The sequence below is a fragment of the Phyllostomus discolor genome, chromosome X (assembly GCF_004126475.2).
Source record: "Phyllostomus discolor isolate MPI-MPIP mPhyDis1 chromosome X, mPhyDis1.pri.v3, whole genome shotgun sequence".
NCBI classification, from domain to species: Eukaryota; Metazoa; Chordata; class Mammalia; order Chiroptera; family Phyllostomidae; genus Phyllostomus; species Phyllostomus discolor.
In genome coordinates, this window is record NC_050198.1 from 38091249 (window position 1) to 38110256 (window position 19008).

Here is a 19008-nt window from a genome sequence, read left to right on the forward strand (position 1 = left end):
GTTCCCTCAGCCTGATTTGGAAAGCCTGACTATGAAGACAGGTTGCTGACCCATCCTGTGCACATGCAAAGGAAATGATTTCATAGCTTTGGGATTTCACCACTGCAGAGGGGGCAGGGGGCCAATTCTGCTTAAACAAAGGGACAGTAATCACTCTTGCCAGAAAAGCAGTTTAAATCAGAGGTGTCTCTTTACAGCCCCAGAGACTTTCAGGATGTTTCTCAGTTCATTTCAGTGTCTTTAGACAATGAATATGATCCAGACAGGCCACTTCAATTTCATTGGATTGAATTCTGGAGCTCAAGAAGTGTAAAAAAAATCAACCTTGCTATAACCTAGCCAGGTTTGTTTTACTGCACAAGTAAAATTGAGTACACCAATAAAGTGCTCAAACTTCTAAGTTTTATCCATTATAAACTTCAGCATTGATAGCCTATCTTATTAACTCGTAAAAGCCCATCTTAGGTATGGTTAGCTGATCACTTTTATGCCCCAGTTTAATCCTCAACAAGTTGCAGTGTCTGGACAGAGCATTTACTGTGTTTGAGTTAAAAGTCTGGAAGCAAGCCTTGCCTGGTTGTCTAAGGTCCAGATTAGAGGCTGTGTCTATCTGGTTCACCATCACATCCTTACCTCCTAGAACATAAATACATGATGAGTGAATTTTGGTTATTAGGTTTGTTATGAACCCATAAAACTAATTTCTCAAGAGTCATGTTTTGTTTTGAATTTAATTTTTATTATATTATTTTCCATAACCTTTTAATCCCCTTATATCCCCTGCCCCCCACAATCACCACACTGTTGTCCATGTCCATGAGTCCTTTCCTTTTTTGCAAATCCCTTTACCCCCAACCTCCCTCCCCACTAGCTGTCATCTGTTTTCTATCTATGAGTCTATATTTTGCTTGTTAGTTCAGTTTGGTTGTTAGATTCCATGTATCAGTGAAATTATATGGTATTTGTCTTTCTCTGACTGGCTTATTTCACTTAGCATAGTGTTCTTCAGGTCCATCCATATTGTTGCAAAGGGTAAAATTTTCTTCTTTTTTACGGCTGAGTAGGATTCCAATGTGTAAATGTCCCATAGTTGTTTTATCCACTCATCTACTGTTGGACACTTGGGCTGCTTCCATATGTTGGCAATTGTAAATAACGCTGCAATGGACACACAGGTGCTTATGTCCTTTTGACTTAGTGTTTTGGTTCCTCTGGACATATTCCCAAAAGTGGGATCGATGGCTCAAAAACAGATACATTTTTAATTTTTTGAGGTGTCTCCATACTGCTTTTCACAGTGGCTGCACCAGTTTACATTCCCACCAACAGTGCAAAAGGGTTCCCCTCTCCACATCCTTGCTGGCTACTTGTTTGTTGATTTATTGATGATGGCCATTCTGACAGGTGTGAGATGGTATTTCATTGTGGTTTTAATTTGTATTTCTCTGGTGAATACTGATGTTTAGCATCTTTTCATATGTCTATTGGACATTTGTATGTCCTCTTTGGAAAAGTGTCTATTCAGGTCCTTTGCCCATGTTTTAATTGGGCTGTTAGTTTTTTTGGTGTTGAGTTTTGTAAGTACTTCATAAATTTTGGATATTAATTCCTTATCAGATGTATCAGAGAATATGATCTCCCATTCTGTGGGTTGTCCTTTTATTTTGTTGATGATTTCCTTTGCTGTACAGAAACTTTAAAAAAAAAGATTTTATTTATCTGTTTATTTTAGAGAGAAGAAGGGATGGAGAAAGAGAGGGAGAGAAACATCAATGTGTGGTTGCCTCTCAGGCACCTCCTAATGGGGACTTGGACTGTAACCCAGGCATGTGCCCTAGATGGAGAATCTAACCTGTGACCCTTTGCTTTGCAGGCTGGCACTCAATCCACTAAGCCACACCATCCAGGGCAAAAAAATTTTTAGTTTGATGTAGTCCCAACTGTTTATTTTTTTCTTTTGTTTCCCTTGCCTGGGTAGATATATCCAATAAAAAATTTCTGTGAGCAGTGCCCAAGATTTTTCTGCCTATGTTTCTTCTAGGATTTTTAAGGTTTCTGGCCTAACATTTATGTCTTTGATCCATTTTGAATTTACTCCTGGGTGTGGTATAAGAACATGGTTTGGTTTCACTTTATGTATGTACCTGTCTAATTTTTCCAACACCATTTATGGAATAAACTATCTTTAGCCTGTCGTATGTGCATGCTCCCTCTGTCAAATATTAATTAATTATAAAGGTGTGGCTAATTTCTGGGCTCTCTATTGTTTTTCCTTTGATCTATGTGTCTGTTTATATGCCAATACCATGCTGTTTTGATTACTATGGCCTTATAGTATAGTTTCATATTAGGTAGTGTGATTCCACCAACTTAGTTCGTCTTTTTCAGGATCACTGTTGCTATGTGGGGCCTTTTGTGGTTCCATACAAATTTTTGAAATTTTGTTCTAGTTCTGTGAAATACATTATTGGAATCTTGATAGGAATTGCACTGAATCTGTAGATTGCTTTGGGTAGTATGGACAGTTTAATGATGTTAATTCATCCTATCCATTAACATGGTATGTGCTTCGACTTATTTGTATCTTCTTTTTCTTTCTTCATTGTCTTATAATTTTCTGAGTACAGGTCTTTGACATCCTTCGTTAGGTTTATTCCCAGGTATTTTATTCTTTTTGAAGCAATTGTGAATGGGATTATTTTTTAATTTCCTTTTCTGTTAGTTTGTTAGTGATATGTAAAAATGTAACTGATTTCTGTATATTAACTTTGTATCTTGCCACTTTGCTGAATTCATTTATCAGATCTAGTTTCTTGGTGGAATCTTTGGGGTTCTCTATGTACAGTATCGTGTCATCGGCAAATAAAGAGAGTTTTACTTCTTCCTTTCCAATTTGGATGTCTTTTGTTTCTTCCTCTTGTCTGATTGTTGTGGCTAAGACTTCTAGTTTTATGTTGAATAAGAGAGGTAAAGCAGACATCCCTGTCTTATGCCTGATCCTAAGGGGAATACTTGTAGTCTTTGCCCATTGAGTAAGATGCTGGCAGTGGGTTTGTCATATATGGCCTTTATTATGTTTAGGTATGTTCCTTCTATTCCCACTCTGCTGAGAGTTTCAATTATAAATGAGTGCTGGATTTTATCAAATGATTTTTCTGCATATATTGATATGACCATGTGGTTTTTATCCTTCACCTTTTTTTTTATGTGGTGAATCACATTTATTGATTTGTGACTGTTATACCGTCCTTGCATTCCCAGAATAAATCCTACTTGATCATGGTGTATGATCTTTTTGATGTGTTGCTGTATGGGTTTGCTAATATTTTGTTGAGGATTTTAGCATCTATATTCTTCAGGGATATTGGCCTACAATTTTCTTTCTTTGTAGTGTCTTTATCTGGGTTTGGTTTAGGGTAATACTGGCCTCATAAAATTAGTTTTGGATTTTTCCCTCTTCTTGAATTTTATAAAATAGTTTGAGAAGGAGAGGTGTTAGTTCTTCTTGGAATGTTGAGGAAAATTCACCTGTGAAGCCATCTGGTCCAGGGGTTTTGTTTTGGGGGGAGCTTTTTGATTACTGCTTCAATTTCATTAGGTGGCATTTGTCTATTCAGATTCTCTGATTCTTCCTGATTTAGTTCTGGAAGATTGTGTGTTTCTAGGAATTTGTCCATTTCATCCAGGTTATCCAGCTTGTTGGCATATAGTTGTTCATAATATTTTCTTACATTCCTTTGTATTTCTTTGATGTCAGTTATTTCTCCTCTTTCACTTCTGATTTATTTGTGTCCTTTCTCTTTTTCTTGATGAGTCTGGTTAAAGGTTTGTCAGTCTTGTTTATCTTTTGAAGAAGCAGCTCTTGAATTCATTGGTCTTTTGTATAATTTTTTTAGACTCTTGTTTATTTCTGCTCTAATCTTTATTATTTCCTTCCTTCTACTCACTTTGGCCTTTGTTCGTATTTCATCTTCAAGTTCCTTTAAGTGTGACGCTAGATCATTTGTTTGAGCTTTGTCTTGTTTTTGAGATAGGCCTGTAATGCTATGAGTGCCCCTCTTAAGATTGCTTTCCCAATGTCCCACAGGTTATGGATTGTTGTGTCCTCATTTTTATTTGTTTCAAGGTATCTTTTGATTTATTCCTTGATATTGTTGTTGACCCATTCATTTTTTTAAAAGATTTTATTTTTTAAATTTATTTTTAGAGAGGGAAGGGAGGGAGAAAGAGAGAGAAACATCAATGTGCAGTTGCTGGGGGCCGTGGCCTGCAACCCAAGCATGTGCCCTGACTGGAAATCGAACCTGTGATGCTTTGGTTCGCAGCCCGTGCTCAATCCACTGAGCTACGCCAGCCAGGGCTGACACATTCATTTTTAAATAACATGTTATTTAGCTTCCACATCTTTGTGTGTTTTTCACTGTTCTTGGGTTTGATATCTGATTTCATAGCACTGTGGACAGAGAAGATGCTTAATATGATTTCAGTCTTCTTGAATTTATTGACGCTTGTTTTGTGTTCTACCATGTGGTCTATCCTAGAAAACGCTGCACACGCACTTGACAAGTATGTATATTCTGCTGCTTTAGGGTGAAATGCTCTGAAGATATCGATTAAATCCATTTGATTGTGTGTCCTGTAAGGCTGCTGCAGTCAGTCTCCTTGTTGATTTTCTGCTTGGAAGATCTATGCATTGAAGTCAATAGGGTGTTAAAACCCAAAATATGACTGTATTTCTGCCGATCTCTCCCTGTATGTAAATCAAGATTTGTTTTACATATTTAGGTGCTCCTGTGTTGGGTGTGTAAAGGTTTACTAGAGTTGTATCCTCTTGTTGGATTGTTCCCTTTATCATTATATAGTATCCTTCATCTCTTATTACAGCCTTGGTTTTAAAGTCCATTTTGTAGGATATAAGGACTGCTACTCCAGCTTTTTTCCCTTTTCCATTTGCATGAAATATGTTTTTTTTTCCAAACCTTTACTTTTAGTTTGTATCTTTCAATCAGAGATGGGTCTCTTGGAGGCTACATACATATGGGTCTTATTTTCTTATCCATTCAGCCACCCTCTGTCTTTTGGTTGGAGCATTTAAGCCATTTACATTTAAGGTGATTATTGATAGATATATATGTAGCACCATTTTATTGTTAGATTGTTTTCCTGTTTTTTTTTTCCATTCTTCTCCTTGCAAGCCCTTTAACATTTTTGCAATATTGGTGTAGTGTTAATAAACTTTAGCTTTTTCTTCTCTGGGAAGCTCCTTATTTCTCCATCTATTTTAAATGACAGCCTTGCTGGGTAAAATAGCCTTGGTTGTAGGTCCTTGCTTTTCATTGAATATTTCAGACCACTCCCTTCTGGCCTGAAATGTTTCTCATGAATAATCAGATGACAGTCTAATTGGTGCTCCCTTGTAGGAAACTCCCTACTTTCTCTTGTGGCTTTTAGGGTTCCCTCCTTGTTTTTATGCCTTATCATTTTAATTACGATGTGTCTTAGTGTAGGTCTCTTTGGGTTCAACTTGTTTGGGACTCTCTGAGCTTCCTGGACTTGTGTGTCTTTTTCCTTCACCAAATTAGGTAAGTTTTCTCTCATTATTTCCTCATATGGGTACTGAATCCTTTGCTCACTTTCTTCTTCTGGTATTGCCATGGTGCAGATGTTGTTACACTTCATGTTTCCAAAATGTTTCTTAAATTCTCATTTCTTTTTCCTTTTGCTGCTCTACCTGGGTGTTTTTTCTACCTTGTCTTCTCCAAAACACTGATCAATCCTCTGTTTCATCTAACCTACTGTTTATTCTGTCCAGTGTATTATTTATTTAAGATATTGCATTCTTTAGTTCTGACTGGTCCTTTTATATGGTTTCTATATCTTTTTTCATGCTGTTGAGTATCCTTATAATCATTACTCTAAACTCTATCTGGTAAATTGCTTGCCTCCATTTCATGTAGTTCTTCTGGAGAAGCCTCTCATTCTTGGAGGTCTGTTTCTTTGTCTTCCCATTTTGGCTGGTTTTATTTTTCTGCCTTATATGTTAAACTAATCAGCTACTATTATAATTGGCTGTGGATCTAATCAATCTGTAATTATCAGTGAGGCTTAAGTACCACAAAGTGGGGCAGAGTAATTCCTGAAGTTGGGGCTATTGTTTCCCCTCAGGCTAATGCCATTTGGAGAAAGATGGCTTCTGCAATATGGGGGATGACTCAGCACAAGGATCATCCTGGCTGTTCCTTTAGTTTTCTCCCCAGAGTCACCAAGCTCAGACTATTCTCAAGTGTCTCTAGTCCACTCTGCCCTCCCTTTGCTGGCACACAGAGTAAGTGGCTGCAAATGAAATTTGTGCATTGGCCCTTTAAGAGGCTCTCTAAGTCTACAGCCATCTCTCCCTGGCAGATAGAAACACTGGTCCTTTTCACAGCTGGATGTTATCTCGGTTCATTTCCGTCTCTGGTGCTGCAGGCTGGGGAGGCCAGCTTGGGATTTAGACCCCACACTTTTCAGGGGGAACCTCCTGGTCACTGAAATATCCATCCAGAACTTCAGCTGCCAGCTGTGGGAGCCCATCCAGCCCTCTTGCGTCTCCTCCACACTTCTTACCAGTCACATTGTGATGAAGTGTTTTCTTCTGCCTGTCTGTGTTCACAAGGTTTCTCTCCAGCTGGTGTTCAGTTGATTATTCTGGATGATTTCTCTACAGTTTAATTGTAATTACAGATTGGTCTCAGGAGGAGGTTAGTGTAGCTTCCACTTAGTCCTCTGCCATCTTAGATCCCTCAAGAGTAGTGTTTTAAACCTGGACCTTTGATACCATGAAATAATGTGTAGAATTCAACCAACAGGTATTTACTGAGCAACTATTTTGTGCCAGGCACCACTAGGTACAGGGAATAAAGTGGTGATCAAGACAGACAAGACCTTGCCTTGGCTAGGTGGCTCAGTTGGTTGGAATGTCATCCTGTACACCAAAAGGCTGTAGATTCACTTCCAGTCAGGGCACATGCCTAGGTTGCAGATTCAATTCCTGGTCGGGAAGGCAATGATGTTTGTTTCTCACATTGATGTTTCTCTTTTTCTCCCTCTCTTCTCTTTCTAAAATCAACAAACATATCCATGGGTGAGGATTTAAAAAAAAAAAGATCCGCTCAATCATTTCAAGATTTTTTTTAAGCTTTCTTAGGTTAGGTCTAGAGTAGACTGTACTCCAAGGGCAGTTTGGCCTACTGCGAACTCTAAGGTTTGGCCTTTCCTGAGTCTCTGCTGAATGTCTCAGGTTTCTTTGTGGTTAGCTCATCAGAATTCTCAGCCTGGTATGAGCTCCAGGAGTTATTCATTGCTGAGTGTTCAGTAGTTGTTTTTGGATTCACCTCAAGGGGTTGCACCCTACACAAGTGCATGTACTACTATTCAGTCAAAGTCTCACAGGGGACAGGGGAGATTCCTATGTAGATTTCTGGAGCTCTTTCTTTCTTTTTTTATTAAGATTTTATTCATTTATTTTTTAGAGAGAAGGGAAGGGAAGGAGAAAGAGAGGGAGAGAAACAGCATGTGTGGTTGCCTCTCGCATGCCCTCTACTGGGGATCTGGCCCACAACCCAGGCCTGTGCCCTGACTGGGAATCAAACCTGTGCCCTTTTGGCTCACAGTCTGGTGCTCAATCCACTGAGCCACACCAGCCAGGGCTTGAGCTCTTTCTTTATATAGATCCTTCCTCTCTGGTGTTCTGCTCTACAAATTTCAGCCACCTCAACTATCTAGAATTCTGATCTCTGTCTGTGGAATTCTGCAAGATTTCTATTCTCTGTTTGGGATCCTCTCCCTGCACTTGTAGTCTTGAAATATGACTATAGGCTGAAAGCCAGGTGGTCATAGGGCTCCTCTCTTTTTTTCTCTTCTCATACTGACCACAGCCCTGCATTAACCACCATCCAACGTCTGAAAACAGGTGTTTCATATATTTGGTCTAGTTTCCTAGTTGGTTTTATGGGTAGGGGACAAGTTTAATGTCAGATATACCAAAGTGGCAAGAAGTAGTTGTTCTCCAGGTGATTCAGATGCATATTAAAGGTTGGAGAATGTATTGATTTGCTGAAGCTGTTGTAACAAAATATCACAAACTGGGTGGCTTAAACGATACAAATTGTCCTCCAGTTCTGGAAACTGGGGTTCTAAGATTGGTTCCTTCTGAGGGGTATGGGGGAGAATCTGTTCCAGGCCTCTCTCCTTGGTTTGTTGATGGCCATCTTCTCCCTCTGTCGCTTCACAATGTCTTCCTTCACTGCATAGCTGTGTTCAAAGTTTTCCTTTTTTTAAGGCCACCAGTCATATTGGATTAGGGCCCATTCTAATGGTCTCATTTTAACTTGGTAAAGACCCTATCTCAAAACACAGTGACACCTTCAGGTACTGGGAGTTAGGATTTCAGTGTATGAATTTAGAGGGGGGCACAATTCAACCTATAACAGGGAAGTTCAGATTCAAGTCTCAGTCCCTCTTCCCTACATATTAAAGTGATTGCACTTTTCCAAATGCACACATCACCCACCTCAGTCCTGCGGGCACTTGCACCTTTGTTTAACCTGGTGGGTCACTCTCAATCAACAAGAAGCTAGGAGGTATTTGTAGATGTATAATCTGCAAATTGGATTGGCTTAAGAGAAGACCGACATATAGCTTTTACTCTCAGAAGGATGAAATTCAGTTATTCCTCTAACAATTCCATACAAGCAAATAGGCCTTGTGATCTAGACACATTTTCCTTGGAGGAGTTTATATTTTAGAAATGAGCAAAAACACTTTTCGCAAAATTACAGGATGTTGCAGGTTTTTGTTGTTAAGAGATGATACTGGTGGGGTGGTAATGACTCAGCTTGGTGGCTGTGGCAGGGAAAGGCTGATGGGAAACAGATCTTTTGATGGTTAGAACTGGAAAAGCCCTCAGAGTCCATCAGGGCACAGTGGGGGATGTGGGCTCCAGAAGAGGAGAAGCAATTTTCCCAGGGCAAGCAGGTGCCTTGTGCAGGGTTGTGGCAGGGGCAACAATCTCACTGTCATTTTATAAGTTACTTTAAATTGCTAATGTTTTGCTATCTATTTTCTCACTGGTTCACTCCAATTATACCATAAGGGAGGCAGGACAAAATTTATTATCTTCCTTTACAGATGGCAGGACTGAGGTTCACAGCAGTTCATTGTTTAAGTCACTGGGAAAGTCTAAAGGAGAATCAGAATTGAGATGCAGGTCACCTGACTTTCAATTCAGCCCCCGCTTTTTCTGAACTCTTTCTCTGAGTCATATTTGTGGATACTTGTTTGCAAAATGACTCTGCTTTCTAGATCTTTGTAGTTCAGGATATGCTCATTGGCTTAAACAGTCTTTCTTGAACTGTTTACTTCACCCTTTTCCATCGTGGCTTTCCAAGCTGCTCCCCACCTACCCTACAGAGGAGGCCTGAGGTGAGAATGTAGAGTCTAGTGCAGGCTTGGAAACCAGGAATCTTGCACTTGTAAAATGGAAACATCTCCCCAGTTAGGAGCGACTGGGAAGGGTCCTCTGTGAGCTTACCAATTTTCTGACAACCTGGCACTCTTCTTCCATTCATGCACTGTGCCTGGCACATAATAGGCACTCAGTTACTATTGAATGAATCCATGAGTATGCCCTGCCCAGAGGAAATGCTTGAAAATCCTTTTTATCATAAAAGAAAACACAAATGTAGCAAACCACATTTTTAAAAAAATGTATGGTGCACTAAATTACTATTAGGTCAGCCCCCTTGTCACCACCAACCAGCTGAAAAGTAACTTTGCCGCTCACTGCCAAAGCCCCTCCATGTGCCCCGTCTCAGTCACAACATCCTCCTTCTCCCCATAACTAACTATGGTTCCTGATATGTATAGAAATCATCTTCTTTGCATTTTTAATGTTTTTATCACTCAAGTGAGCATCACCTGGGCACTATAATTTAGTCTAGTGCATTGAAAAAAATCGGATACATCCTTTAAGTGTCCTTAAACCCATAGATTCTCCATACTCCTGTCCTTTCTTTTTCTTATTTATCTGCTGAAAAACCTGGGCCTTTGGTCTGAATAATTTCCCACAATCTGGCTTTTGCCTTGTTAACAGAAGAAACATAGAAACCTGTAAGAAATTTTATGAGTTTGTTTGAGCCAAATTGATGACAATTGCCTAGAAGCAAAATCTCAACAGATTGAGAAAATGCTCTAGAAAATGGCAGTTTTACCACTTAATTTTATGAAATCAGAGCAGAACACACAGGGCAGTTAAACAAATCCATTGGTGATAGATTAGGGAGGTGGGAGAAAGTGAAGCAGGGGAACCTCTGGGACTGGGTAAAAAGTAAAATGAACAGCCCCAGCCAGGTGACTCAGTGGGTTGGAGCATCACCCCATCCACCAAAGAGTTAGAAGCTTGATTCCTGTTTGCGGGCATATGGGAAGAAACTGATTGATGTTTGATGGATGATTGTCTCTCACAGTGATGTCTCTGTCTCTCTCTGTCTCTCTGTCTCTCTCTGTCTCTCTCTCTCTGTCTCTCTCTCTCTTGCTGGGTAGATAACAGTCAATAATTATCGTGATAACAATAACAAGGAGATTTGTGGTCTTCCTTCTGGTGTTGGTTGTGCTTTGAGGTGTCCAGAAAAAAAGGAACTACTTTGTTATTCTAAAGGCATGTTATCAGGTGTGTTATGCTACATGCAAAAAGACTACAGACAGGTTCAATTAAGGTAAAGATTGACCTGTGTTAGGGAAAAACACCACCCTGGGATATTACTACCAGTCACAAACAGCTTTTAGTATGAAAGTTTTAATTTCAGACCATCTTATGTGGTTACTTTTTGTCTGTAAGTTTGCAAGGCCCACCACACAAGTGTCCTCTGAATTTGTCAGGTTTAGTATGTGGCCTCTTTTTTATCCACTGCCTCATGCTCGGCTACTGAAGGTGCCTGCTTGTTTCTCTTCCTGAGTTGGCCACTGTTGATACTTAATACTTATACCTACTCATTCCCTGGGGATGGCAAAATGGTGACAGCCTTCTTCTATCATTTGTTTTCCTTTATTAGTCCAAATATGTTTATAAAAATGTGTTCAGTGGGATGGCTTATCTAGGAAAGGCAGGGTAATGCTCAATTCTTTCCCCTTACTTGCCAGTTTGCACGAAAATGAAGTGGTCCCTCATATCCTCTAAGGATGACAAATTCATTTTTTTCTTTTTTAATATCATGAGAATTCATGCATTTAAACATATTTGATGGATTTCAAGCCACTGGAATTATTGTACTTATTAAAGCTGATGTCACTCCACTTTTGTCCATGGGAACATGAGGTGAACTCCTGTGTCCTTTTGATGTGACCCTTCACATTTGATAACTTCCTAGTGGCACTGTTTCATTGCAAAGAGCTTCACTTTGGTGCCAAGTGACTGCCTTCAGGGGTCTTTGTCACATGTGTTCCACTTCCAGAGGCTTATAAACCTGATGGAACAAAACCGTACACAGCCTCTGGTTCTACCTGTCTAACAAAGAGTTCTAAGAATGTGTCATTTCTGCTTTTGCATCATTACAACTGTTAGGTAGAGATTTACAAACCCAAGGAAGAACATGCTGATGAGTTTGCCAGATTTAGCATGAAAATGATGCTACAGCCTATTCAAGTTACTGGGTGACTGTTCATTTTCCTTTCCGCTCTCACGCTTGCTATTCAGCTCTGTTGAACTACCTGCACTCACACATGCTGCTTATTTAGCCCTTTGTCAGTCTGAGCTTAGCTATCATTTCCTTTTGGAAGCTTCCCTACACCTACCAATCTCTCGTGTGTTACCATAGCATTTTGGCTTTCTCTTCTCATAGCACTTATCTCACTGACTACAATTGTCTGTTTAACCATCTGCCCACTTCCTTTGCTACCCGCAAGACTGAGTGGCAGGGCCTGTGGCTTGTTCACCTCCATTTCCTCAGTTTCTGCACTGTGTCCAGCATATTAGTAGCGTATTAACAGATAATCATTGAACAAATGAGTGAAAACCAGACTTGTCCATGTCATTCTCCTTTTTACACACCCACTGGTCCTGGTTGACACCTCTACTAGTGCTCTCATTACCCTGCATTGAATCTACCCATTTCATAATTCTAATTCCCTCCTCTTCACGTGTCCCTACCAAAGTGACTTGTGGAAAGTTTGAGGTATCCCAGACCCCCATTAAAGCTTTCCTTAGCAGGCACACATGACATTCTTTCATCCCCAAAGCCCCTTCCTTGGGCCCATGTCATCACAGGGAATACTGGGACTTACTTTCCTGTTTACCTCAGTCACTGCCAGGAGCCCAGGTTTCCCCTTTCCCTACCCCATACCCCACAGTGACACTGGAGCTCCTTTCCTCATGTTTGTTGTCTCCACTCTGTTGAATACCATGTTTTTGCTACAGGAATTTACTGGCTCATTCATTTTTCTCTCCCTCCTGGATTACTGTGTGAGCATACAAACATGATATTATTTCTTCTTTCTTTTTTTTTCAAGATTTTATTCATCCATCTTTAAGGAGGGAAGGGAGTGGGGGGGGGAGAGAGAGAGACAGAGACAGAGAGAGACAGAGAGAAACATCAATGTGCGGTTGCTGGGGGTTATGGCCTGCAACCCAGGAATGTACCCTAGCTGGGAATCAAACCTGGGACATTTTAGTTCCCAGCCCAAGCTCAATCCACTGAGCTATGCCAGCCAGGGCTTCTTCTATCTTTTTAAAAAAGTCCTCACCCAAGGATTTTTAAAAAAGATTTTATTCATTTATTTTTAGAGAGGGAATGGAGGGAAAAAGAGAGAGAGAGAAACATCAATGTGCGGTTGCTGGGGGCTGTGGCCTGCAACCCAGGCATGTGCCCTGACTGGGAATCGAACCTGCGACACTTTGGTTAGCAGCCCGCGCTCAATCCACTGAGGTATGCTAGCCAGGGCCCAAGGATATGTTTTTTAAAAATTGATTTTAGAAAGAGAGGGAGAGGGACGTTGGGAGAGAGGGAGGGAAGGAGGGGGAGAGAGAGAGATCAATGTGAGAGAGAAACATCGATCAGTTGCCTCCCACATGCACCCCAACCAGGGATCAAACCCACAACATTTTGGTGTATGGGATGACTCTCCAACCAACTAAGCCACCTGACTGGGCTACCTCTCCCATCTTATAAACAAGAACTAAATCACACTGCTTTGTCCCTCTTCTAAGTGGCCAAACATCTTAGAGCTGTACACTGTAAAGGCAGAACCAAGCCAGGGCCCACCTGCCAGGCACTGTTTCTCCCTCTCTGTTCCAGCCCAACATGGAGCAACTGCCCTCCTTCTGATGGCTGGCCCCTGCTACGGGTTCTAAAGGGCTTTTTATTCTGAGGTATAATTGCAGGTACTTTCTGCCAATTGGCCTTCCTCTCTTCAGTGCTTTTATCAGATTCTGTCTCAGATCTTATGTTCTCTGAGCAGGGAGGGAGCTGAGAAAGCTCCAAACGGTGGCCTTTCCGTTCCCCCTGGCCTCTTGGTCAAAGCTGGTGGGCTTATAAATGTGTCAGGCAAAAATGAAGTTAAAGATATAGGAGACTTCCTGTTCCAGTGGTCACCATGCCTCCTGGCAGAATCCCGCACTTCCTGCTGTCACACATGCCACTGCACAGGAGAGCAAACCACAGAGCTATAAATCTCTCCACTTGCTTTTGCCAACTGCAACATTGAGTCTCTCCAATGGAAGAAAGCCCTGCTATCAGCCCATCAGCCTCTTACTTTTGTGCTCAGTTCTCTCCAGCAGAAAGCAAGCACATGGTATCCATGCAGGCTGGCCAGGTGGCACGCACTGAGCAAAGGGCACCTAAACCTAAAAGATAGGGAACTTGAGGAGAGTCCTCACTTCTTTCTCCCTGCCTCCAGGAGACAGAAGGGAATTTTACTGATACTGAGGACTTCTTAGAATAGCATGGATATGGTCACTTGCAAATACCTCTTTCCCCAGGCCTCACACCCAAAAAGGTAGCTATCCATTTATCTGTTAGGATTTGCACATCTTGGAACTGCCAGCAGCAAACATTTTATGTCAAGGGTGAGTCAGGAGCTGAGGAGGCTTATGTCTTTCTCAGTAGCTCTAGTCTGCCATTATCTCAGCTGGTTTCTTTCCAGTATCATTCACTTTTCTTTGTTGAGCGTAGAATAAGCTTTGCCTGATCATCTTACCTCAAGACTTGACTCTTTCTAAGATCTTTATTGCACTAACAAAGTTCCTTTCAATTGTTACAGTGTATTCTCAACAGGGAACTGATAGTTTTAAGCCAGACAATTCCTGCCACCCTACCCCCACCACCTTAATGATAAACAAAATACAATTATTTTCAGATGTCCTATAGGTCATCTTGATCCCTGATTGAGAAACATTGTGATTGGGAGGAGGGAGAGGAAATGCATGTGTCTTCCATGTTTAAAAAGTTATCCCTTGCCCTGTTGGGTATAGCTCAGTGGATTGAGCACAGGCCTGCAAACCAAAGAGTCACCGGTTAGATTACCAGTCAAGGCACATGCCTGGGTTGTGGGCCAGGTCCCCAGTAGGGGGTGCATGAGAGGCAACCGCACATTGATGTTTCTCTACCTATCTTTCTCTCTCCTTTCCCCTGTCTAAAAAATAAATAAATAAATCTTTAAAAAAAATGCCTTGACCCCAGAGATCTCCCCTTTACAGTGACACATCTCTAAAGAATTGGCTACATACCCCTCTCTACTTTTTTCTTCGCATTCATTACTGATCCTTTCACCCTTACTGGAGTTCAAATCCATTCCTACAGCACCTTAGCTGTGTGACCTTGAGCACATTAGCTAATTTCTCATTTTTTTCATACATAAAATGGACATACAATAGTTGTGTCTCCTACACCATAGTTTTGGAGATTAAATGGGTTACCTCCTCTCCAATGTGTATGATTTTTCTTTTCTTGTTGAGTAATTCTCTAGAAGTTAAATAACAATGTTACATGATACTGACAATGGTAGGCACCTCATGATTTGCATCTGATTTTAATGTATGATACTGGCTTTGAAACCGCGATAGTGATAAGAAAGCATCCTTCTTCTTCATTACTAAGGTGTTTTTTTTTAAAGACCTGAGTATAAATAAGTTTGTATTATTGTACATATCTGTGCTGCACTGATTGTATAATTCTGGTCCTTCGACCCGTGGGAATGAACCCTATTACTACACTCCTTGATAATGACACATCCTATAATCATTGAAGAAAGCAGAGTTGAAGATGGCACACTTTAATCCCAAACAGGGTGGACTTTGCGTTTCATTGTTCAAATAGCTGATTTACTTCTTTTTGCTGTCCTTGCTATGAAATAGGTTCTTAGCAGAGTCTCTAAAGCAAGAGCAATTGGTAGTAACTCGTTGTTGAATTGTCTCTCCACAGGCCTGGCGCAAGCGCTGGTTTGTCCTCCGACGGGGCCGCATGAGTGGCAACCCTGACGTCTTGGAGTACTACAGGAACAAACACTCGAGCAAGCCCATTCGTGTGATAGACCTCAGCGAGTGTACAGTGTGGAAGCATTCAGGCCCTGGCTTCGTTCGGAAGGAATTTCAAAATAATTTTGTGTTCATTGTTAAGACTACATCTCGTACATTCTATCTGGTGGCCAAGACTGAGGCAGAAATGCAGGCATGGGTATACAGCATCACTCAGGTCTGCAACTTCGGCCACCTGGAGGGTGGTGCAGGTGAGAACAGAGTCATGGTTCCTATGTGCTGACGGGGGGTGCCTGGGACACAGCACATGCACTGGAGAGCTACTATGGGAAAACCATTCAAGGTAGCAAACCTACCTCTGAGGGTGTTTTGGCAGGGTAATTTGTATCAGAACTGCCCCCCCCAAATACAGTACCAGAAATTTCTGCCTTTTACCAGGTGTTAGACTTCAGGTTTACATGTACCATGCACTGAACATTATAGGCAACATCAAAAAGGCTTTGAAGCTGCTCTGTGCCTTTGCTCTCATAAGTCACAGAGAATGCATTCAGTGAAAGTAAAACATGGGTGAGGACGTCTCATGGGGCTCTGATTTTCCCAGTGCTGCTACTGCTGATTTTCTAGAAATATTAAATATCACCATCTTTCATTAATTCGTGGAACTCCAGCTTTTCTGTTACCTATTGTATTGCTTAGGAGTAGGTAGTAGAAAGACAGAACTTGGCTACTTATCATAGGCAGGGAAAAATCCCTCATATCTGTAATTGGTTTTAGGTCTCTGCAAGGGAAATTAGGTCCAAATTTGCTCTGTTCCATTTCTGGGCAGTGGGAGCAAATGAGTCATGAGGCTCTTTCTTTTCTATCTCTTATTCTCACTCTCCCTTTCTCATACACAGACACTGCCCATTCTATGTAATAAAGCAGATAAGATTGCACCTAGGGTTCCAATTCATTCCCCTTCATGGGTTTTGTTGTTGGGCAGCATGCCCTGATCCTCAAACCATGAAACTTTCCATCTTATTTCTTTTAGCCTTAGTCTGGTAGACAGAACCTTATTCCTAAATTCCATGGTCAACAGTTGCTTCAACATTTCTACTGTTTCTGAATGCTTAGCATTGGCCGCTGAAATATCTACATTAAACGCTAGGTGGTGGTGGAGAGTCAGAGTTGCATCTTTACGAGCTTGTGAGAGTGTTTCCTGAGGACAAAACTCTCTCTCTCTTTTTTAATGAACCGGGGAAGCTTATTAAGTGAAGCTATTCAGTTACATTGTTGAGCTTTGACAGCACTCAAATGAAAGGAAATGAAGTGCTGACGAGTTCTTTACCCTTGCTACAACAGATAAAGTTTATTAGCAAAGTGGCAGTGAAGGCACCCTGGCTGGATTCTCACATTGGCAAATGGCCAGAGGCTCCTTGACCAACTCCTCTAGCTTTGCTGCCCACTCTTTGCCACCCTAGTCCCTACCTTCAGCCTAAATTGTATGTATATTCATGTATTATGTTATGTGTTTCCTCTGTTTCTTTCCTCATCTAGGAGTTATCCTAAGACATAGATACATAACATGTTTCCCAATGTTCAAAGAGGAATAGGAATGAGTAAGGCACCAAGCAGGAAATGGAAAGTTCTGGCATGAAGCTGGAGGAAGCCTGAAACCCCCTATGACCTCTTTTATTCCCTGTATTTCCCCTTAGTTTTTAGAAGGATGTGAGGGCAGAGTCCTCTTCATTGGAGAACCACACCCGAAGGGGTTTCTTGTGGCTTTTCACATATGTTTGGTTCTGTCTACAGCAGCCACAGGTAGTCAGCATACTGTGCAGACTTTGGCCAGGAACATTGCTAAATGCTTTTGCATATTACCTCATCTTATTCCTTAGACCAATTCTGTGGCATATGTACTAGTATTTGCATCTCCACTTCACAGAGAAGGAAACCTGGAAAAGGAAGGTAATTTTCCCAAGGTCATAACAGCTAGATAATAGGGCCTGAACTTGAACCCAGGTGTTTCTGGGCCACTCTGACTCAGGAATTCTGAACTCCTGCTAACTGGGTTCAGAGGGGAAATAAAAGGGGGCTTTTCATTGGGGTTTTCTGAATGTTATGTTCCTTGAGAAATGTGGGCTTTACTAGTCATCATAACACCCACTTTTTATCTTCCTTTTCCTTATATGTCATTAACAGTCAATCTTTAACAGTATTCTTTATTCATGTTACTTGTCTATCCCTTCTGGTGGACAGTAAGGGCTGAGTCTTTGTCTTGGCTGTAGCAGAAGAGTTAGACAGTTCTGGGCACATAGTAGGTGCAAAGTAGATATTCTATATACACAGACATGAACAGATATCTATATATGAATATATACATGTATGCAGAAATGCACATGTAAGTACATACATATGTGTTTGATATGCATAAATATGTGTATATATGTATATTTGTTAAGTGAATAAACAGTGATGCAGGGCTGGGGCTGAGGGCCATAAAGAAGCTGTGTATAGACTGTCTAACTGCAGATTTTTATACCAAGGATGCTTCTTTTCTTTTTTTTTTCTTCTTTTTAACTCTTAATTGATTCAACACTTCACTCTTAAGAACATTGGCCTTCTTTCCCAGACATTGTTTATAGCTTGGGGAAGTGGTCTCCTCCATCAGTACAAACACCAGCTGTAATTTGCATCTTTTATCTGGCTTCTTTAGATGCTGTTTGAGAAATTGTGAGTGAGTGTTATAGCCATTCTTAAACGTTAACGTGGGAAATGATTTCTCCAGCAGATTCCATGGAGAGCCTCTCTCACACGCCCTGCTCCCTCCAGCCATCCTCTGCCAGCTCCCTTCACACTGCCCATGCTGTCAGCTCCTCCTTGCCAAGAGATGACCCAAACTCTAATACTGTAGCCACTGAGGAAACCAGAAGTGAGTCAGAGTTTCCCTTACTTCCTGATTATCTGATTCTGTCCAACTGTGAGACTGGAAGACTGCACCATGCCAGGTATGCTTATGCACCAAACTCCCTCTGAGCCAGGCCTCCTACACACTCTCCCCTGTTTGCCATGCCCACACTGCCTCCTCTCTCAGGGTCTGTCAGTGAGATGTGCTCACTACACCTGACTGAATCAGTCTGTTTAGCTGCAGCAGGTTTTAGTGGGTGTATCTGCGCTCACTTCTCTTCCTGCTACTGACAGGGTGGGGACAGATCACTATCAACCACTATGAAGGATGAAGTATGTGATATACTAAACAAAATGAGTCATGTATGTTAGCATTGTGGCTTTCATTTCTAACCTTGCATTTTCATATAAAAAAATCTACAAACCATTTTTCCCCCTATATCAAGGTGTTGGTGTGACCGAGGGTTGTAGAGGGAATGTGGCTATATAAGTAAAATAAAAGGTAATATTGGAGGAATGGGAATGAGGCCAGCATGGGTTTTGTGGTGGGTAGATAGCTTTCTTTAGATTTCTGCCAAGGGAGTATCAGCAGTGTTGCCGTGGTACCTACTACAGCT

The 19008-nt window shown here is 41.2% G+C and overlaps 1 protein-coding gene across 5 annotated transcripts in view; it reads left to right on the forward strand.

Moving 5' to 3' along the window:
* Nucleotides 1-19008, forward strand: part of GAB3 (GRB2 associated binding protein 3) — a 101294-nt gene that overhangs the window by 35957 nt on the left and 46329 nt on the right. For 3 of the 5 annotated variants that reach the window (XM_036016309.1, XM_028523492.2, XM_028523493.2), the window contains exons 2-3: nucleotides 15453-15756; nucleotides 18273-18492. In XM_036016309.1, coding sequence (XP_035872202.1) covers nucleotides 15453-15756; nucleotides 18273-18492 — 524 coding nt within the window. The remainder of the gene's footprint in view (nucleotides 1-15452; nucleotides 15757-18272; nucleotides 18493-19008) is intronic. The other 2 variants (XM_036016308.1, XM_028523491.2) reach the window with 1 other exon arrangement.